Source organism: Tubulanus polymorphus, chromosome 4 (assembly GCF_964204645.1).
Source record: "Tubulanus polymorphus chromosome 4, tnTubPoly1.2, whole genome shotgun sequence".
NCBI classification, from domain to species: domain Eukaryota; kingdom Metazoa; phylum Nemertea; class Palaeonemertea; order Tubulaniformes; family Tubulanidae; genus Tubulanus; species Tubulanus polymorphus.
Window position 1 is genome coordinate 26,300,693 of NC_134028.1, and position 21,686 is coordinate 26,322,378.

The 21,686-nt window shown below is 37.5% G+C and overlaps 4 protein-coding genes across 9 annotated transcripts in view; 2 read left to right on the top strand and 2 right to left on the bottom strand.

Annotated features, from left to right (window-relative positions):
- Positions 1-1,034: 1,034 nt before the first annotated feature.
- Positions 1,035-8,086, top strand: LOC141903361 (intraflagellar transport protein 70A-like). Its single transcript, XM_074791468.1, has 14 exons — positions 1,035-1,189; positions 1,382-1,447; positions 1,540-1,749; positions 2,052-2,177; positions 2,433-2,604; positions 2,989-3,117; positions 3,222-3,424; positions 3,613-3,678; positions 3,760-3,879; positions 4,194-4,270; positions 4,633-4,843; positions 5,159-5,334; positions 6,565-6,773; positions 7,464-8,086. The coding sequence occupies exons 1-14, from the start codon at positions 1,136-1,138 to the stop codon at positions 7,595-7,597; spliced, it is 1,953 nt and encodes a 650-aa protein (XP_074647569.1). The 5' UTR covers positions 1,035-1,135; the 3' UTR covers positions 7,598-8,086.
- A 272-nt stretch (positions 8,087-8,358) lies between these two features.
- LOC141903465 (ribosomal RNA processing protein 36 homolog) lies at positions 8,359-10,522 on the bottom strand. Of its 3 annotated transcripts, none has more exons than XM_074791582.1 (2): positions 10,156-10,522; positions 8,359-9,250 (listed from the first exon to the last, which is right to left on the bottom strand). In XM_074791582.1, exons 1-2 carry the CDS (start codon positions 10,436-10,438, stop codon positions 8,376-8,378), a joined length of 1,158 nt encoding a protein of 385 aa, XP_074647683.1. In that variant the 5' UTR covers positions 10,439-10,522; the 3' UTR covers positions 8,359-8,375. The 3 variants fall into 3 exon arrangements, with proteins under 3 accessions (XP_074647683.1, XP_074647684.1, XP_074647685.1); XM_074791583.1 differs by lacking the exon at positions 10,156-10,522 and adding an exon at positions 9,706-9,809; XM_074791584.1 differs by lacking the exon at positions 10,156-10,522 and adding an exon at positions 9,324-9,467.
- LOC141903466 (ADP-ribosylation factor-like protein 16) overlaps positions 9,897-21,686 on the top strand; it is a 29,390-nt gene continuing 17,600 nt past the window's right edge. The window contains exon 1 of the mRNA XM_074791585.1: positions 9,897-10,038. Coding sequence (XP_074647686.1) covers positions 9,978-10,038 — 61 coding nt within the window. The 5' untranslated portion in view covers positions 9,897-9,977. The remainder of the gene's footprint in view (positions 10,039-21,686) is intronic.
- LOC141904559 (uncharacterized) lies at positions 11,704-14,813 on the bottom strand. 4 transcript variants are annotated; one of them, XR_012619145.1, is made up of 5 exons: positions 14,674-14,813; positions 14,416-14,589; positions 13,053-13,317; positions 12,783-12,956; positions 11,704-12,273 (listed from the first exon to the last, which is right to left on the bottom strand). XR_012619145.1 is itself a non-coding variant. In XM_074793158.1 (4 exons), exons 1-4 carry the CDS (start codon positions 14,797-14,799, stop codon positions 12,949-12,951), a joined length of 573 nt encoding a protein of 190 aa, XP_074649259.1. In that variant the 5' UTR covers positions 14,800-14,813; the 3' UTR covers positions 12,550-12,948. The 4 variants fall into 4 exon arrangements, 3 of the variants coding, with proteins under 3 accessions (XP_074649259.1, XP_074649260.1, XP_074649257.1); XM_074793158.1 differs by lacking the exon at positions 11,704-12,273 and having other exon boundaries at positions 12,550-12,956; XM_074793159.1 differs by lacking the exon at positions 11,704-12,273 and having other exon boundaries at positions 12,914-12,956; positions 13,070-13,317.

The window sequence follows — 21,686 nt, forward strand, 5'->3', positions numbered from 1 at the left end:
ATAAATCATACAAAAAACATTTTAGTAACACGTTAACAAAGTTAAACAAGACAAAGAAACTGATAAAATGATGACAAGTTATAAAACATATCAATCGTGTGAAAAGATATACAGGATAAAATATGAAAAAGTTGACTGGGGCAGCACGGGTGACTCAGTAGATTGATTTAAATACCTGACGTCCTGATATCGGCAATGGAATTGATAAAATTACTGACTATACAAATTTCATGGTCATTGTTGAAGCTCATTAAAAATATAAAAAGTTCATCGTCAGACATTAAGTCCACGAATTCAGGGGCGGATCTAGGATTTTTCAAAGGCCGTGGCTGACAAAACGTAATGATGTCCCTGATGACGACGAGGTTCCCCCTCGACATTTAGAAAATTTTGAAAAATCCTCGGGAAAATGGTGCGATTTGACAGCATTTGTGCCGATGGTTTTAGTGAAAATTATGCCTGGTGAGCCGTGGCCAGGATGAGGTGTTAATAATTTTAATGAGATGATTAGGGGAAGCTTTAGCTGGTCATTTTTCAAACATTTGTCATCATAATTTACAATTTGTCATGGTTCTGGTTTTGGAAATTTCTTGTCACAGATTGGGAAAGAGTCAAATAGTTTTGATTGGGAAAATGACCGTTTACCGGATACATATACGGCCTAGCGGAATGGCTGAGATACACTTACTTACGAGCAATCATCTCGATGATTGCTCGTAGCATACGGCGTCAGGTAGTGATACAAAGTCACAACGATTAAAGCCCATGAACGCACACGGTAAAACATTTGTTTCTCCGAAACAGAACACACGTTTTTCGGAAAATGTCGGGACTGTGGTTCAATTTAGATTGAGAATTGAGAAAGCCAAAACGATATTTGTAAAGGTCAATGATTCCCTGATACGGCGATATTTCGCGGCGGCTCTGCCCCCGACAGATATTCGCCGGTTTGGACATGAGAGCACTGCCCTGATTTATATATTCTCGGAGCTACCCATTATTGTTGAGATCAGTAGCCCGTGTCCGAACCGGAATTCCGCAGGCAACCCCTCTGTCAAGGAAATATTTTTCCTCCGAACAACCAAACAAATACATTTTTGAACGTGAACCTGGTTGTTATCTGTTTGTGACAATAATGGCAGGAATTCAGATGAAAGAAGGGGAATATACCTCTACTGTATACGCGATGGTAAATTACAGCGTCGGTTCTTATGACTATGTTTAGCCTTATATGCCATGATATAAAGATTAAATTACTTGATTCTCGTCATCAGCAGTTGTAAAAAAAAATCATCGAGGAGGGAGGTTTATATTTCATATTTTATATAAAATATTCCGCAAGCTCTAATGATGTATGAAGACTACTTGTTTGTTATTTCAGATTAAAGATCAGCGTTACAACGAAGCAGTTCAAATACTCAACCAACAATTACAAACGCATCAAAAAGTAGGACTGTAAAAATCGTCATCATCATTTCAGAATTAGAATAAGTTATGAGGAACAGTCTTTTAACAATTTTTCTTTTTTTTTTTTCGCAGTCACGTGCAGCTATCTCGTTGTTAGGTTACTGTTACTATCAGATGCAGGATTTTGTAAATGCAGCTGACAGCTACGAGCAACTGACGTCGATGCATCCAGAAGTCGAAGATTATAAACTCTATTACGCTCAGTCATTGTATAAAGCTTGTCTTTATCAAGAATCGATGAAAGTCGCTTGTCAAATTGATAATCCTACTTATCAAACCAAGGTATCCACCTTTTTTTAAGTTTTTAAAAAATTGTTCTAGTTTAGATTTTAAAGACCATGCGATCTGTAGCACCGGTCTAAGATCAATTTGGTTCTTCAACCAATCTTACAACTTAGAACTAGCCTGAGTTGATTTTAGTTTCATAGCCAATCCAACAACTTAAGACCAATCATAGCTCATTTTGGTTCTATATAACTGATCTCCATAATTTAAGACCAGTCTTGAAATTTCAGTCTGCCGTGTAACTGGGTCGTATTATTTCATCGAATGTAGGGTTGATATTTTAATGATTACGATTGTAGATTACGAAACTTCAAGCTGCTATTAAATACCAGGAAGACGACATCCCTGGAGCCCAAAGTCTCGTTGAACAATGTCCATCGGATGATCCCGATACGGAAATAAACCTCGGCTGTTTATTATTCAAGGTACTGGATTCATTTTCACAAAAATATCAAGTTTAAAACCAATAATATCTACATATAACTTTAGTGGACAGATGATGAGTTATTTGATGAATACAGACCTCAACTGAATAATGCAGACTTTTTTATTTTCTTCGATGAAAGCAAAATTATATTCTGATCATCTAATTTTTTTTATCGTTAATTCGTCGAACTGATTATGCCGGCGTTTAGTTTATGGGAGTTCAGTTGTCGTCACGTTTTTCTATATTTTTTAAGGAATCGAGATATCAAGAAGCGTGTCAGAAGTTTACGACGGCCATGCAAGTCGTCGGATATAAACCTGATTTGTCGTACAATATCGCTTTGTGTCACTACATGTTGAAACAATATGCTCCAGCGTTGAAGCACATCGCTGATATCATCGAACGCGGAATCAGAGAACATCCTGGTCTGTTTTATTATCGATACTCATTCATTCCTGTGTCAGATTCATGTGAAAAATGGACATCTACTTACCTTTCAGTTCCTCTACATCGCTGTGTGGTGTAAACATCGGTGATTCACTTTGTACACCACACCACAGTGTATTGATGATACTAGTAATTAAGTCTTTATCTCTATTGAAAGATGGCATTCAATTCGAACAAAATGCCTCAAGCTCCTTTACCTTCAATTTTAAGAAATATGCAGTTAGATATGTTTATACTTGTGCAGTAAACTACGCCTTGTTACAGTTAGGACCAGTATTTATTTTACCCAATAAGGCGGTTATTGAATTGGACTGAGTTTAGATCTGCGTAAATCTGAATGATTTCTCTATTTCAATTGATAGAATTAAGCGTTGGAATGACGACTGAAGGTATAGATGTTCGAAGTGTTGGCAACACGTTTACCCTGCATGAAACTGCTCTGATCGAAGCGTTCAATCTGAAAGCGGCCATCGAATATCAGCTGAAAAACTGTAAGTTCCCCAAAGTCATTCAGTCTACATGTCGGGGAATAGTCAGCGAAAAGCGAGTGAAATAAAAGTGGCGCCACCCTGAAAAGTGTCTGTTGATTTTGTAGATGAAGCGGCATGTGAAGCATTAACCGATATGCCTCCCCGCGCCGAGGAAGAATTAGATCATGTAACTCTTCATAATCAGGCGTTGATGAACATGGAAACAAGAGCTTCGGATGGATTCGAAAAACTACAATTCCTCATTCAACAAAGTCCGTTCCCTCCAGAGACTTTCGGTAATCTTCTGCTATTGTACGTGAAATTTGAGGTAAGTTCGAATGGGAAAATGAATGATAAGAGAGCCTCTAAAATATTAAGTCAAAACTTACCACCTCTCCCTAAGTTCGTAATGCTTAAAATTGCTCTAAGTATGTACTTAATGTACAGCTGCCTAAATGGATTAAGAATTACAATATTTATCTTTCAAAATGGGATTATGAATTGTTTTTGTTTTAGTATTATGATTTGGCTGCTGATGTAATGGCTGAAAACGCTCATTTAACCTACAAATACTTGAATCCTGTAAGTTTTATTTTGAAATCAAATTTTCCCAGAGAAATATTGATCAATTCTACTTCGACGTTATTTGTTTTTCGTTGACAGTATTTGTACGACTTTTTGGAAGCGATTATCACGAGGCAGACGTCACCTGAAGAGGCGTACAGACGACTGGATGAAATGGCTGCTAAACAGACTGAACAACTTAGAAAATTGACAAAATCGGTCAGTTATTCTACAATATTTTTCAAGAGTGGGGACATAGTTAACCATCAGATGAATATGATTTGATTGTAACAATCCAGTTTTGATTGTCACTTATCCGCTGGTTTACTTCAACCAGTTTTGATTGTCACTATGTCAGTTATTCACTAGTTAAACCAGACATGTCGCTATGTCAGTTATCAGCTGGTAACCGGTAACTTTGACCGGTTTTATCTGTTAACTTTGGTTATGTGTAATAAACTTTTTGAATGAATGACCCCCGTAATTATTGAGGTTAAATGTTTCTGTTTAAGAGAATGATCTCTTTGTTATAGGTTCAAGAAGCTCGACAGAATCACGATGATGAAGCTGTTAAAAAATCCGTCAATGAATACGACGACGCTTTAGAGAGGTATTTCAATCACGGCTTTAGAGAATTATTATTCAATTTGAAAAATGTCATCTTCTGCTGTACCAGTAATTACGATTCTGGAAAACAAGGAAAACACAGGGAACCAATTTCTCTCCGTGAAACCGCAGGGAAATGATGTTTGTTTTGCTTGCGTGTTTTTCCCGCAAATCGTGTTTTATGGTCTCCATGCCAGAACTGTCTTTCCTTCTGTCATTCATGAGAAAAAAGGGAAAGTTTGGCATCTACCGGGCCGGGAAAATATAAGGAGTTTGGACGTGAACGGATTGTGGGCACCCTGCCTGAAAGTGTTACTGATTTTCACCACTGCACTGATTACGATATACATTGTATTTGTATTGTAGGTATATTCCGATATTGATGCAACAAGCGAAGATTTACTGGGACCTCGATAACTATCAACAAGTCGAGAAAATATTCCGCAAATCGGTTGAGTTTTGTAACGAACACGACGTTTGGAAGCTGAACGTCGCTCACGTGTTATTCATGCAGGAAAACAAGTATAAAGAGGCGACTGGGTTTTACGAGCCGATCGTCAAGAAACATTACGACAACGTACGTACTTGATGATTAAACTCCAGGGCTCGGTTTCACGAAAAAGTTTAACTCAAATTTTTGGTGTAATTGCCATTGGATACTTCCTGTTTTCAATGAGGACAACAATTCAAACTTAACCGTTTTAGGCTTAAACTTTCTCGTGAAACTGGGCCCGGATCAGTATAAGAGAAATTCAAATTAATCATCATATTCCATAATAATAATTATTATTATTGTTTAATTTCTATAAAGCGCCCTTTTTCCTTGGGCAAGAAGGGAAGTATGTTTGAAAATCAGCTACATCGCGTGCATACGTATTTTGTTTTCACATAGATATTGAACGTCAGCGCGATAGTTCTCGCTAATCTGTGCGTGTCGTACATTATGACCAGTCAGAACGAGGAGGCCGAAGAATTGATGAAGAAAATCGAGAAAGAAGAAGAGGCGTTGGCTTACGACGATCCGGATAAAAAGATCTATCATCTCTGCATCGTTAATCTAGTTATCGGGTACGTGATATCAGAGAGGGATGGATTCAGGGGCGTGATATCAGAGGGGGATGGATTCAGGAGCGTGATATCAGAGGGGGATGGATTCAGGAGTGTGATATCAGAGGGGGATGGATTCAGGAGCGTGATATCAGAGGGGGATGGATTCAGGAGCGTGATATCAGAGGGGATGGATTCAGGAGTGTGATATCAGAGGGGGATGGATTCAGGAGCGTGATATCAGAGGGGGATGGATTCAGGAGTGTGATATCAGAGGGGATGGATTCAGGAGTGTGATATCAGAGGGGGATGGATTCAGGGGCGTGATATCAGAGAGGGATGGATTCAGGGGCGTGATATCAGAGGGGGATGGATTCAGGAGCGTGATATCAGAGGGGGATGGATTCAGGAGCGTGATATCAGAGGGGGATGGATTCAGGAGCGTGATATCAGAGGGGGATGGATTCAGGAGTGTGATATCAGAGGGGATGGATTCAGGAGTGTGATATCAGAGGGGGATGGATTCAGGAGCGTGATATCAGAGGGGGATGGATTCAGGAGCGTGATATCAGAGGGGGATGGATTCAGGAGTGTGATATCAGAGGGGGATGGATTGAGGAGTGTGATATCAGAGGGGGATGGATTCAGGAGCGTGATATCAGAGAGGGATGGATTGAGGAGTGTGATATCAGAGGGGGATGGATTCAGGAGCGTGATATCAGAGAGGGATGGATTCAGGAGCGTGATATCAGAGGGGGATGGATTCAGGAGCGTGATATCAGAGGGGGATGGATTCAGGAGTGTGATATCAGAGGGGGATGGATTCAGGAGCGTGATATCAGAGGGGATGGATTCAGGAGTGTGATATCAGAGGGGGATGGATTCAGGAGTGTGTCGTCATTGGGCACTAATTCATTGAACCCTCAATAGACAGCAAAAATAGGGGGTTAGCCCGGGTGACCATGATTCGGGAAAACTGGGAAAACACGAGGAACTATTTTCTCTCAGGGAAAACGCAGGGAATTCGATAAAACTCTGGAAAACATCGGGGAAATGGTGTTTGTTTTACTTACGTGTTTTCCCTTGTGTTTTATGGTCTTCAGGCCTGTCATCACAACTTCACGACTGTGGTCGCCCTGTCAGATGATAGTGCACACTTCCCTTTTGAAGTTGCCTGGATCCAGCAACACCTGATCGTCTTATCGTCGTTCTATGTTCTCAGTCTAAACTATTATTTTCTTTTTTTAATAGAACCCTGTATTGCGCGAAGGGTAATTACGAATTCGGAATCTCACGTGTGATAAAGAGTCTAGAGCCGTACAATAAGAAACTCGGAACAGACACGTGGTTCTACGCGAAGCGTTGTTTCCTCTCTCTCATTGAAAACATGGCCAAACACATGATTATGTTACGAGATTCTGTTCTACAGGAATGTATTCAATTCTTAGAGCATTGTGAAAGTAAGTATTGAAATTGAATGCTCAGCACCTGGTTTATGGAGCATTGTGGCCGAGCGGTTAGAGCGTTTGACTCTGGGAAGCCAGGTCGTGGGTTCGAACCCCGTACATTGCCGTAGTGTCCTCGGGCAAGACACTTATCCTCATTGCCTCTCTCCACCCAGGAGTAAATGGGTACCTGGCCTGATAGATGACTCCTGAGCGTTTGTTAGCAGCTCGTTACTTCTCCCCAGGGAGAGATGACTGATACATGTTAGAGTATAAAATTGGGTAATAATATCGAAAAAAAATGTAAAGCGCTCTGAGCAGCCTGGCTGGATTTAGTGCTATATAAGACACATATTATTATTATTATTTATACTCAGTTCAGGGACGGATTGATGTGGAAAATATGCTTAAAAATTTGTGAAAATGTGTGTGTAATGTTGTTAAAATGAGGTCTACTGTAAAGCCTAACTCAGGTCGACTTATAATCGGTCTGCCATCAATTAATTCATTGCGTTCGTTATTTAACTCATGTCGAAAAGGTTCCCTTTTAAAAATCGCAGACTTTACTGCTTGCGATCTAATCGGATCTTTGTTGACCCGAATTAGGCTTTAGAGATAATTATAACTCACTGTTAAACTGTGTTTTTGAGTGTTTCTTGCTTTTGGAAGTGTTATATTTATATGTGATTATTTTGGTTTTTCTAGTTTATGGTCGAGATGTTAAAGCTATCATCGAAACTCCGTTGGAAGAAGATCCGATGCATCCCGGTAAAAACACTGTCACATACGAAGCAAGATTATTGAAATCATTGTTTTTAGACCTGGTTGAAAGCTATTAGAAGTTTATCATGAGATTGAACTGTTTTAATCGCGCTGAGGAGCCAATCAACAACTAACTTCATCGGCCTGAAATGAGTTCTTAATCTTTGGATCAAAGATCAAATACTTGAACCGAAGGTATCAATCAATGTCCTGCACCCACCTGGCCTCACATGTAATAAGAATTTCAGCAAGCATTTTGATTGAAAATGAACTAAAAGCACCGGACATTGAAAAAAATTTATCAGCACACTTTCAAAAACTGATTGTCCACAGTTCATGCCATACTGGTGATTTTGTGAGTAAAGGAGGGTTCAAGCTGCAGATTGATACCTGTTCTGTATTTAATTTGATCGTTAGGTTTCATATTGTAATATTCCGTCCTTTCTTCAATATAGAGTTCGTTGTAGTTTATTATCAAATACGTTGAGATTAGTTTCAATAAAAACTTTCAGTTCTGAACTTCATTAGTTGTCGATGAAAAACATGAGTGTGATAGGACACATACCCCTGGAAAAATGCCAACCATTTTTACTTAGAATTAAAGTAACGGTCAGCAACGATTTAAACATAACCAGTTTAAGCTTACACATTTCAATGACCTGCTAAAGTAACAGATCATTTACTATTGCCAATTATTAGTAATTCTAAAGTGTTTCCTTTGATTTGGAAAATGAACCACAAGGCATTGAAATGGGGGGCAGTTATCCAGGGGTAAATTGTCCTAGAATCGAAAAAGAGTTTCAACCCAAAGAAAAAGACTGAATTCAGATATTTCCGAATATAGAATATTATTTATTATTGACTGATCGGTGGTAAACGTTTTTTATCTTTCGTCGCCAGTTTTTTCCGTTTTTTCGACAGGTATTGTTCCAGTTTGCCGGACTCTTTCAGCTCTTTGAATTTATCCGCGAGTTCCAGTTTCTTTTTCTCCGACTTCTTCAGATAAAACGGACTCTTACCGCTCTCAACGAGCTCTTTCTCTTTATTTTTGAGCATTTTTTCCGTTTCGCGTGTTTTCTCTTTCTGTTTTCTCGTGTTTTCCTGCTGTTTAAAACGATCGAGTAGACGACGGATTTTCGCACGTTCCGTCGGATTCTCGCATTTTTTCAGTTTTTTCGAAAGCATCGTTTTCTCGCGCGCTTTCAAACCGTCGATAAAACCGTACGATTGTTGGAACAGTTTTTCGTCGTAGTCTCCTGACAAGTCGTCGAAACGCGGGTCTCGAATTGTTTTCCGTTTGACGGCGACGCCGCCGTCTTTCAAACGACGAGTCGGTCTCTTCGAACTTATTTCCATCGGCCGATTTTTATTCGCGCGTTTGAACGTCCGTTGATTTACACAGGCAGCGATATTTCGAGAAGTTTTTCCACCCCCGCCGGCGGTCGCCTGATTGAAAACTTTCGAACCGATTCGCTCTTGAAGTTTTTGTAACTCCTCGAATGACATCGTTGATAACGTCTCCTTTAAATCGGCGTGCGGATCGGTAGTCACTGTTCCGGACTCCTCGGAGACACCCTCCTCATGATCCGAGGAGTCACCCTCTTCGTGATCCGATGAGTCACCCTCCTCAATCTTCTCACTTTCCTCCTCTGAGCTGACATCTTCCTCCTCTGAACTACTAGCTGCTGGTGGCGAGTCGTCTAATTTTCGGTGTCGATTCATTTTATGGACTGAAAATACAAATTTTAAGTAGTTATAAATCTACGTTGAAAGATGATACTACGCCAGTTAGCAAACACCTACTATGGCACCAAGCAATGGGCAATTACTTCAGCTAATCAGTTATGACTGGACAATAAGTGATCTCTTGTTATAAGGTGAAATCAAAATGTTGTGTCTTTGAGTATATTTTTTCTTTCAACAATTTTTTCTTTCAATAATATATCAGTATTTGATACTTTTAATCAGAAAAATAATGGGTTTTTATTATATAGTTCTCGCTCCATGTTTGATTGTGGCTATTCAATCATTTATGGGTTCGTTTCGGTAATTAGTGCGTCTACGATCATCAATTTTGTTGAAAATTCATTAAAGAGAGAGATAATACCTTTACAAGATGAAACTGAGATAAAGTTGTTCAAGAAATGATTTCTCCATTTCTAATTCTAATTTGATTGATACTTACTGCGTGAAACATACAGGCAGGAACGTTTTGAGTTGAGTTAAAAATTTCAATTATGCCTGGACTGGTTGCCTGTACATATGGGAGAGATCAGGTAACCAGTCTGGAATTGACCGACAACCAGTCTAGCCAACGAAATACCGGGAACCAGTCCTAAATTGCACGGTCCGAATCCCAGTCCGAATTAGGAACAGGCTCCACAGTGATGCGAAACATAAACAATATGGCGGCTTAATGAAGTAGAGATTATTGATATTGCTGCAGCAGCTGTAGAGATGTGTTTACTGGTAGGAGCGTCTGGTGTCGGTAAAACATTACTGTCTAAACGATTACAAGGTAACACCCAATAACTAATAAGTAGTCGGTGTTCTTTTTCAAGTTAAAATCTAATCTAAAAAATTCACTTTTTTGTATACACAGGATAGGCCTAAATTAATATTCTAGATTACTGACCTACGTGAAGTGAGCCTGTTATTCCAGCCTCGTATTCAGATATAGTGTGTACACACTGTATAGCTGCCTGTAGATACTGGTTGACATGAAATGTATAACTTAACATGACGGAGCGATGATAACTAACGTAAACGTTAGTATATAGCATCGGATACTGATACTCAAATTTCTCTGAAACAAAAACTCCAGGTTTCGTAAAAACTGAGTATATTACTGAGTAGGCTCGATTGTTCAAGTAGATATATAAAGTAAATGTCTGTGCATCGATTTGTTCAGGTATCATTTCAACTCACGATTGCATCATTCCACGATATCTAAAATTTAAAAATTCAAACTCAAATTTCTCTCAAACTAAAACCTGGGGCTTTCTGAAAATCGAGTATAATATTAAGGAAACTCTTTTCTTTAAGTTGATGTAAAGCGGATGTCTGTGCATTGATTTGATCATAATAAAAAACGCGTCATTTCAATACACGATTGCATCATGGCGCGATATTCAGAAATTTAAATTTCAAAATTAAATATCTCTAAAACTAAAACCTGAGGGTTCCTGAAAATTAAGTATATTAATAAGGAAACTCTATTCTTTAAGTTGATTCAAGGCAGATGTCTGTGCATTGATTTGATCATAGTAAAAAAATGCGTCATTTCAATACACGATTGCATCATGGCGCGATATTCAGAAATTTAAATTTCAAAATTAAATTTCTCTCAAACTAAAACCTGAGGGTTCCTGAAAATTAAGTATATTAATAAGCAAACTCTATTCTTAAAGTTGATTTAAGGCAGATGTCTGTGCATTGATTTGATCATAGTAAAAAAAACGCGTCATTTCAATACACGATTGCATCATGGTGCGATATTCAGAAATTTAAATTTCAAAATCAAATTTCTCTTAAACTAAAACCTGAGGCTTTCTGAAAAGTAAGTATATTAATAAGCAAACTGTAGTCTTTGAGTTGATGTAAAGCGCATGTCTGTGCATTGATTTGTTCATAGTTAGATTGCCTGTTATTGCGACACACGATTGCATCATTGCGCGATATTCAAAATTTAAAAATTCAAACTCAAATTTCTCTAAAACTAAAACCTGGGGTTTCCTGAAAAAACGATTATATCAATAAGATGACTCTATTCTTCAAGTTGATGTAAATAAGATGTCTTTGCATTGATTGGTTTATAGTAAGAATTGGTGTTATTTCAATACTCGAAGCATCATTGCGCGAATATTCAAATGATTCATGAGGATCAAATGAGAGTGTACTGACTGTCTGAGAGTGTAACGCCTGTCTGAGCATGTACCGCCTGTCTGAGAATGCACTGACTGTCTGAGAGTGTACTGGAATTGACCGTGTCTTCTTGGCTTTTGGAAAACTTTGATAGTATTTTATAGCTACCATCAATTTGTAAGATTTATTGTTAACAGCCAATAGAAAAAAAAAACAAGACTAGCAGTACTCTATAGATAATTTATTCATTTGACGCACGAGCTTTTGCAACTAATGAATAGTAGCTTCATCAGGCGAATGAGTCTAAAAGTCTATCCAATAGAAAATAAATTCTGAGAAATCTAACACAATTTACTCAGATTTAATGAAAGTTCATTATTGTGTAAAATATGAATGTGCCGGCAACTAAATTAAATATCAATATTCTTTGTACAAGAATTCATTGTGAGTGGTGAAATGAATATCTGAAAATGTACAAACTGTTTATATCGAGATAAGAGACTTTTCGTTATAGAATCATATTTGTAGCCTGCATGCGTACCACAATCTATTGTAAATATCATATCGTGTGTTGCGTACCCTCAACTGCCAGGCTGTTTCTTGTCCACCATCTCTTGAATAAGTATCTGAGTTTGTACATCGAGATTTTCATGTATTCTAGTGAGATTTAATTGTATCTAGAGAATTTACACATGACATTTAGTCCGTAACTGAACTGAACTGAAGCCAGACTTAACATTACATAAAGTACTGGTTGGGCTGCATCAGATACTTACATGGATCCGACTACGACCGCACGTTTTAGTCGTCTTTTTCCTCCATTGATGAGCGATTGTTTTTAATACATGTCGCAAATCACCAGCACCAATCACTAATAAATTGATCACATCTAAAAGGGAAACAATAGAGACCTAGCTACGGACACCTTAAACTGCAGTTGCTTCTGGCTTATCTTTGACAGCTCCGAGAAGGGGGTACCCGTTCGTAAGTACGCATCGTGCAAGATACAATCTTTAAAGTTTGTTGACTCACTTTTTATCAGTTGGTGGAGTTGGAAGTGCAGCAGTGAAGGCGTGCCCGTGGCAATAATTTACTAGAGATGTTTTTTATTTCTATGAATATGGTACCATGTTTAAGACAGAATTGAAATAAATTCGCTGCGGCAACATATAACAACGTGACAAAAATCGGCATTTTTGTACTTCCTCCTCTTCCACAAGTCACAACGGCGAACGCTGATCGTCGTACCTCTGCATCATCGACTTTACAGCAAACGCCAATAGGATTTGGTCTAACTGCAGTTTGGGTCACCTATCCACTGGGTGGCGCTAATGTCTATTTATTAATGGATGAGACCTGTTTTTCTGGGATATTTTGCTTACTTTTTGGGATACATACCTCATTTATGTCTTAACAGAATGCCAAAAGTCGCGGACAACAACTGAATATCCGATATATTTCCAGTTCTGTCCCAATTAGATGGATTGGCAAAAAGACTCCTTAAGTCCAGTTGAATGAGAGAGAAAATCCTCCATTTTGTGAAATTTCTTGAATTTTTACATTGTTACATGCCTACAAAATGAAGTTATTTTTCTTGTGGGGTCTCAACAACTAAATCAGGGTGGCGTAGGCATGGTAACGAATTGATTGATTGTATTGAATTCATACGTCGAGTAACATGGTACATTTTCTTTGTGAATTTCGGTGTCTCCTCGGTACATAGTCCGTGCGCAATATTAGCCCTCTCCACTCGTTCCGCGATCTTACTTCTGGGGTCAGCTGACAGATTTTCCTTGATGTATTGCATAATATAACGATGCAGGCGTTCTATTCCACGATCATTTAAATGCAACCCATCCAAACGATAAAATTCTTGTTTGACAGAGAATTGATCTCCTTTGTTTTTGCGTTTCTGACTCGTTTCGAAAATACGCTGAAATGAGACAACACAATCAAAATGCAGGCTATGAAAATATACCATTTTACAGATGTTAGCCGCCTTTTTGTTAGCGTACGGTACTAAACTTTGTCCTCTATTGTTAGATAACTTTTTTCTCTTTTTAAAGGATTATTTGTGATGTGTTCTATCATATTTAATTGGTTTGTAGGTGAATTTTGCCATGTAAGGAGCATTCAAACCATGGGAATACGTATCTTGTTTGTTTTCAGTTATCTAAAATCTACGAGCAATTATAGATGATAAATGATTGCAAAAGTCAAAAATACTCTAGAAACCAGCAAATAAGGAGTAATTTTGAATTCTTCATTTTCGTAGCAAATTCAAACTTTGATTGACTTTGGAGGAGGAGCTTCTTAGTTATCAACTCACTGACCACAAGCCTGCTGAATTATGTAAACATAACAGCTGTGTGTTTTTTATCTTGTAAGCTGTTGTTAATTAATTGCCTTCACCGGCAATGGTTTTTACTCGGAGCAAAACTTGTTTACTGGGTAAAAAGGAAATATGATAAATTTTTAATTCGTTTCTTATAACTAGATTGATTTACCCTCAAATTTTTAGGAAAATCGGACCTAAAATAAAAACAAGGAAGTTTTTTACCCATGTTCTTGCCTTTAATCAGAAATAATCCCCAGAATCATGGAAGGTGTCATTCAATTCCATCAGTTACAGATTTTTACTCGTTTTACTCGAATTATTGGTCGAGTAGTATACAGGGAGTAAAAAACAAGTTTTTTTTGTCTGGCCAGTCCAGGGGCCGTGCTGAGATACAAAAAATAACGACCTTCGAATCCCTACGCATGTGGCAAAAACTGGCCACGGGTTTTTTTATCATTCTCATGTCGCATTGTTGCGAATTTGAGAAACACTAGAAATGTTTGAATGCTGCCAAAATGTCAAAATCCACCTACAGGCCAATGAAATATGATAAAACACATCACAAATAATATTTAAAATAGAAATAATTACCAAACAATAGAGGACAAATGAAAGTACCCTAACAAAATGGTGGCTGGCAACTGTAACATGGTATTAGTTTACGGTATACATTTCATGAATATATATATTTACCTCAGTTTTCATGAAGGAAACCCTTTTGAACCTGGGTTCGCGCAGAAGCTTCTTCGTTAACCTATTAACTTTCTTCCGCTTCTGATCCTTCACCTTTGAATCATTTCGTGGAAATATCGGCAACAGAAGGATTTTGGTTGATGGCATCATCAGCGCGAGATAACCTAAAAAAAACTAGTATCAAGAGGAATTTAGTCATTCGTCATTTAGTCATTTGAATTTTCTGTAATTTTCTGCATAAACTGTTGAGTAACTAACCTGGTATGCCTTTACTATATCCTTTGGTTGAACATTTTCGTTTAAATCGTTAGTTCCGACCCATACTATGAGAACGTCCGCGTATTTTATGTCGTCAATTATTTTCTCACCGACGATTCTACGCATTACGTCAATGCCTATTCCTGGCCAAAAATGTGTCTTATGATTTTCCGATTCCGGGAAAAAACGACCCATGCTATCACTTAAAAGTATCGTTTTCATTTTGAATGTGTGCGCGCTCATGTAAACCGGGTAATAATCTGGTAAGAACTGGTTTGAAATTGTTGTGCGCCTTAAACTAGGTAGAGCAGTCACTTTTGCTTACGCAACTGATAGTTAAGCAACATAAGATTATATAATATCAATGATTTATAAAAATGTTTATACGTCCATGAAGTAGTTTTGTTTAAAGATTCAATGTTACATGTACGTCTGATTGAATAATGAGGATGTAGTGGAAAAATCCCAACGTTTTAGTTAGCCACTTAATAATTTCAAGATCAGGATAATAATTGTTAGGTTCAAAGAAGTATATTGTTCATTTATTTTGCCGCATAACCAAAGCGTTGAAAATGATGGAATATAACATTCTATTTCACCTACACATGCTGTTTAATGGGAATGTCTATTTGAGATTAGCTGACACCCTCAGATGAGAAGTGCGGACCGATAAAACACAGCGAAATGTGAGGAATAGATACAATCTATGCCTAGTATAAAAGCATTTATACTGTATAGTCCTTATGAATATTGATAGTGTACTACTAATTACAAAGAATGTCGTGCAGGCGTGAAATTCGTGTTAGTTGATACTTGGTTTTTCGGATTTTATGCCTGTTTGATGGTGATTTCAAAGTCACTTCTGCCAGAAGTTCGATGTACGATTTCCACATGATGTTAAATGTTCTTTTATCGCTGAAGGTTAAGTTCCATGCTCCTTTACCCTTGTGGCGAAATTTCGTCACGGGTTGGGGGCGGTCTGTACGCTACGCATGAACAAGTTTTTGGTGCCAAATGAATGGTCGTTTATATGTTTTAGTATCGATTTCATGGTTTCGTAGACTTTTGGACCATTTAAGTTTGGACGCTCCGCGTGACGTCACCCACTGCGCGCAATGATCAAAACAAACACAAAGACAAACACGATGTGAAGTCTATTCATAATGAGTTGACGTGCGGCTTTTTCTCCACATCAAAGAGCAGCTACTGCTGTGAGCTGTCAGATAGCTGCTACACAAATGATCCATCACAGATGTGCTGACCCACTGCAGCCCAGCGTCCACCAAGAGTGAATAACTACACACACATAACTTGCATCTCCAACCACTCAGTTCTTTAATATTACCAGGGAGGTGGGAGTTCACTCCCACCTCCCTGATATTACACAAGTCAGTTTATAATGCAAATGATTTGGTTGACAAATTCATTATAAATATCAGCGATGATAAATGAAGAAATCTCACACTTCGAATTTAAAATTATACGATCAAATTTATTATTACGAAACCACAACGTTTCGGCTGTTAACTAACAGCCATCATCAGGTGGAATGACCAGAAAAACAAGTTACAAAGCATATAAACTCACAGGATCTAAAATAGAAGCAGTGTGTCAAAACTAAAGATAAACAGACCAAGCAATAAAACACCAAGGGGTACCGTGGAAACCACAGCAATTCTAAACAGTTCAGAGTAAAAACAAATTATGTAACTAAGTGAAGTGGACTGAAGAGGGTGGCGATAACAGAGTGACACATAGTGACATTAACCCAAATCTAATAAAGAGTTGATGTGTCTGGATAATAATTGGTTATGTGGAGAAAAACCAGTATTTAAATTAGTAGATAAATTGGATTTCGAAAGTTCACATATTAGGGCTGATTCCACTATGTGTCTCTTATTAATATCTTTACAAGGATAAATAAGTTTCGAATTCTGAAAGTCAAATTGGTGATTAGTTGTAAAGACATGATTTGCTATTCCACTCTCAGGCTTTTGGTTGCGGATATCTATGTTGTGTTCTTTAATACGCTGACTAAGATTACGTCCCGTTTCGCCGATGTACATCATATTACAGTCTTTACATGATGATTCTTCGTCTGAATTAGATTCAAACTATGTAATATGGATGCATCCGCAAAAGAGAGTGACTGGGTAGAAGATTATCGTAACTTTTTACACACTTATAGCTATCTGTTTTCAGAGCCTATTTTGATTTGTTAGTTGATACAAATTACCTGGCTCGCGATAAAGTTTTTCCTATCATTTACTTCGACTAAAGCATAATATATGTAACCGACCACCCAAATCAAGTCAAGTTGAATATGGGTACAATGTCGAGATGAAAACATATCCATGGTTTCCACACGAGAAAAAAAAATAATCAACTCAAATTCAATCATGATAAACCCGTCCTTGTTCCTCGAGTAAACAAAAATGATGCCTTGTTTCTCCGCAGCGGCCGGGTCAATTTTTGTAAAATTTGATAAAATTAGTAAACAGTTCATTTCTAGAGCTGCTGGGTTTGTTATGGTAAAATTGATCACGATTTTTAAAAAAAAAGTAATGTATAGGGTAGATAGGCGGCCGGCCGGGTCAACTTCTAAGCTCAGCAGAGCGGGGAAACAAGGTATCAATTTTTTTAGGCTTAAGCTAGTAGTAAATATATAAATACCATTTAGCGAGACAAATGTATGATGACAGAATAACTGCAGTCTAGATTATTTCATTAATTGTTTTGGACACTGATTATGTACCGTGCTGCTTTTCAAATAGGGAAGTTTCCAGTTACAGGCGCCAGAAAATAGAAATTGTCGCCTTTCAAACGATAATTTTGGTGTCAGAGGGGGGATGGACGACAATAAATCGTGCCAAAGGTTTTACTTAAAAAAATAAATAAATCTATCCAACAACGGTACCTGTGGGACCACCTCAAAATGACGCCTAACTGGAAACTATTACATCACATGGCAACGGGGTTATCTAATATTCAAAATGAATGATGATTCTGTTTCGCGTATTTTTAGAATCACTCATTTTAGAATCACTCTAATCCGTGTAATGTTGATAAATAAAAAAGTTTCGCAATCGAATATAATGTGATAAAATATGGAAGCAAAACCGGCTACTGACTACACACTGACCGGCTACACAGCCACGGTCAGGTGCAATTTCCAGTAAAGAAAAAAGCATACACTCACAGTACATTAGCAGGGTTAGCGGTAAAGGCCCCTTATTCTAAGTTAGGTAAAAATCCTCTACCTTTTGAACGGAGTATGAAACAATAACTATAAGGCGGATTTAGTCATATTTATTTATTCAATGTATCTATATTTTATTGTACGGTGTACATAAGGATACCATCAACATACCAATTACTTTATACTACATTCTCAAAGTTATCGCACAGCTCGAACATATCGCAAGTTTGAAACAGGTCACCGCACAGTTAAAATGACACTTGCTTGAATTTAAAATGTTTAAAATATTAAGTGCATTATTTCAAATTTCTTTTTTTTCGCATCGCTCAGTGAAATGTAACACAAAGTAAAAATAGTCCACCGTTCGACGATGTTCCAGTTCTAATTGAAAAATGTTACAAATTAAGAGTTCACTTATTCTATGAATTCCAACAACCCCTTATTCGAAGAAATTATCATATGATTTAGGGGATTTTTACCGAGGGAATGTTTTCTCACTACTCATTAGCAGAAGCTGTTCAGAAAGTATAAAAATGTGATCTTTAGTCAGCGCATCAAAGAACATAAGCCTGAAAGTGAGGTTGCTAATCCCATTTTATCACCAATTTGACATAAGAACTCGTTATTTATACTTTAAAAAAATGCAGACACATAGTGGAATCGGCCCTATAAGCCTAAATATAAACGGGAGAAATTTAACTTATACAGCATTCACTTTCGGACGTAATCTTAGTCAGCGTATTAAAGAACACAACATAGATATCCGCAACCATACTGGGTGAAATTTTCCACATAGTAATTATCGGTATCTATCTATACGTATATATCAACTCTTTATTGAATATCCGTTTATTCTACAATGGACGTCATAAACTAGATTATACTCCTTGATTCTACTAATATGTGTTTTATCCTGTAATGGACCAATGGACGCTAATACGAAGGGACGTAAAAAAGCGGCGTTAGATCATGACCAGAGCTGTAGACGGATCATATGGCAACGTTGAGATGGCTTTCCGATGAGATGACAGTATTTTGCCAATTATAGCCCCGCCGAATAGCTCTGAGCTAAGAGCAATCAAGCTCATTGCGTTGAGTTCATAATCTTACTTTACTATTTCGATTGAAACTAAAATTAAATTTTCAGTTGCGTCAGATAGCTTCGCCGGGGACAGTAAAAGAACTGGGTACATGTTACATCACCCATGATTAGTGACGGAGCAAATAAGCAAAACTAGGAAGAAAACAGCGAGAGGTACCTCAGTAACCACAGTCTTAACAATCTTTGACTCCATCCAATACGAGTATTAAAGCCCATGATTGGACATTATGTAACCATGGACAAGCCTACAGCAACACCAAGCTGCCAACATCAACCGATAATCTTGTTGGTAACGCTATTTTTGTTAAAATTGATATACTAAAAGTGGATTGATTTTTCTTCATCGTGGATATACACTTTAGTATTGCATAACATAATTACATAGCGTTGCGTTGTTCCAATTTCCTTTACTTAGAACGTCAAGCGCATGTTGTTCTATAAGTAAAACCTGAGGTTTCTTGAAAATTAATGATGTCGGTGCAATAATCTGTTGTATTATTTCAATACACAAATGCATCTTTCGGCAATATTCAAAATTTAGAGATTCAACTAAAATTTTCTCTCAAACTAAAACCTGAAGCTTTTTGAAAAATGGACTTTGTTGAGCCTATCCTCTCTAAAGTGATAAAGAATTGATTTGTTCATAGTTAGAATACATGTTATTTCATAGAGGATAGTTAGATACACCATCGATACACAATACACACTGTAAGGGCTGACTGTAGGTTTACAGTAGCCTACCAACCACTGGAAGAGTTTCATTTCAGGCGAATGAAATTACTCGGAGACTCCCACATACATTTTGGGGCGGCACCTCCTTTAAGTGTATAGTCTATATATATATATATATATATATATACTGGTATTCCATAAACGGTACAGATCTTTACTGAAACGCACTCAGTTCAGTAAAATATCAAAGAATTTCGCTGCAAGTTAGTTTGCGTAAAACCTTGTACCCTCGAAGATCGCGATTATATATAAGTATATTATTTTGGAGCTGCAATCATGGTCAGAAAAGCCTACAAGAGGTTACACAATGCAAATCATTGCACTCTAGACGAGGAGACGGTAAAAGCGGCTATACAAAAATATGGTGTTCCGAATATTTCTCTTGGTGATTTAACTTGGGGTTTGATGTCCATTTTTATATACAAAAAAGACACCCCGAAATTACGACGTAAATTGTACGATTACATACGTCGCCATCCAAATCTCATGGTCGATGATACACAACAAAATCAAGAACCGGAACCAATTGATCTACAAAGAAAGGCTTGGCTACCGGTAAGTTTCATATCTTTATAGTAACCTGTTATTAAGCATAAGTCATGTGTAATTGAGAAAAACTCCAGCTGATTTGCGAAGAAAATATAGAAGATAAAACCTCCACCCCCACCACCTCCCTTGAAATACATCTATTTGTCGCGCGGTAATAACCGCCTATCTATACTAAACGATTGACACATTACGAGATCCTGGCGTGCTCTGGAAGGCCGATGGTTGCTTCATACGATTGAATATTGAATTTAAAATTGATTTCATAAAATGTTTCTAACGCAATATGTAGACTAGGCTGTTAAATCCATGTTTCGCGTTTTATCAAACATTTTTTTAATACAAATATAAATGATATTTCAAAAAATTGTTTGTAAGAAACTAAAAAGCTTCAGGCCCTGTACAGCAAGAAAAGTATCAGTTGCAACTAAAAATGTCTAGGGGGTTCTTGATGTGACTAAAATGTGTACTTGACGTTCTCATAACAAGATAATTGTTATGAGAATGTTTATAGTGTATTTTGTATGTGCATTATTTATTAATGATATAATGGAATTTTGTTCAACTTCGTGGAAATCTCACTAAATTTTTCTTAAATTTTCAAACAATTCCTATCGTCCGCATGGTCGTTGTAGCGGCTCTGCATCATCGGTCGCAACGTAACATTGCACACAGTCCCTTATTACTTCCCTGGAACCCACCCCTACAGAAATTGATGAGAAATGATTAAAAGTTAAACTAAAAAGTAAAAAAAATATACGTATTATCATGCAGCACAGAAATCTATAGTCTAGGAATGAAGTCTCCCGCAACAATTTGTAGTGATCATGAAAATAACACTGACATCCTGTCGCCAGAACTAGAATAGCTAAAAAAGTATATAAAATTGCGTCAGTCGTGTAAAGAATTTCAAAGGACACAGTCCAACGTTATAGAAAGTAAAATAAAATAGCGAAATATCGGTAAAGAAAGTTTTAAGTACTTTAAAATTCTAGATCCGCTCCGATAATCGATTATCCCTCCGTCTGTGTTTATGTTGTGGCTATACAAACTAATACTTGCAAGGAGAGGCATCATGTTTATTACTCAAGATGAAACTTAAATTTTAAGTGTTATCTTTAATGTTCAGGACATTTTTGATTGTTGTCCACTGATATTTTAGGGCTAACCGGAATAGCCGTTGCACCAGCAGTTCACATAGATACCTGGTGCAAAAATAAACGATATCTCCATATATCTTTAGAACCACCTACTGGTAACCGCAAGTACTGGTAGGCCTGTAGGTGATCATAGCAAGGTGTGGGCAATAAATTAGCAGAAGCCGATGACAAGTAGTTAATTAAGCCTTTGCGCAGCATTCGTAGTCAATGCACATGCGTTATTACTCCAAAAGTGATGACAGCACAATGCGCTCTTGTGCTGCGCTGAAAATAA

Excerpts from the sequence above, each read along its gene's own strand:
- LOC141903361 (XM_074791468.1), top strand. The coding sequence starts at position 1,136 with ATGGCAGGAATTCAGATGAAAGAAGGGGAATATACCTCTACTGTATAC. Across the intron at positions 1,190-1,381 it reads CCTCTACTGTATACGCGATG|ATTAAAGATCAGCGTTACAA; the intron begins GTAAATTACAGC and ends TTGTTATTTCAG. Across the intron at positions 5,335-6,564 it reads ATCGTTAATCTAGTTATCGG|AACCCTGTATTGCGCGAAGG; the intron begins GTACGTGATATC and ends TTTTTTTAATAG.
- LOC141903465 (XM_074791582.1), bottom strand. The coding sequence starts at position 10,438 with ATGATACCTGAACAAATCGATGCACAGACATTTACTTTATATATCTAC. Across the intron at positions 9,251-10,155 it reads AACAGGCTCACTTCACGTAG|TCCATAAAATGAATCGACAC; the intron begins GTCAGTAATCTA and ends TTGTATTTTCAG.
- LOC141904559 (XM_074793156.1), bottom strand. The coding sequence starts at position 14,799 with ATGCGTAGAATCGTCGGTGAGAAAATAATTGACGACATAAAATACGCG. Across the intron at positions 14,590-14,673 it reads ATATAGTAAAGGCATACCAG|TTTTTTTTAGGTTATCTCGC; the intron begins GTTAGTTACTCA and ends TCTTGATACTAG. Across the intron at positions 13,318-14,415 it reads TTTCCTTCATGAAAACTGAG|CGTATTTTCGAAACGAGTCA; the intron begins GTAAATATATAT and ends GTCTCATTTCAG.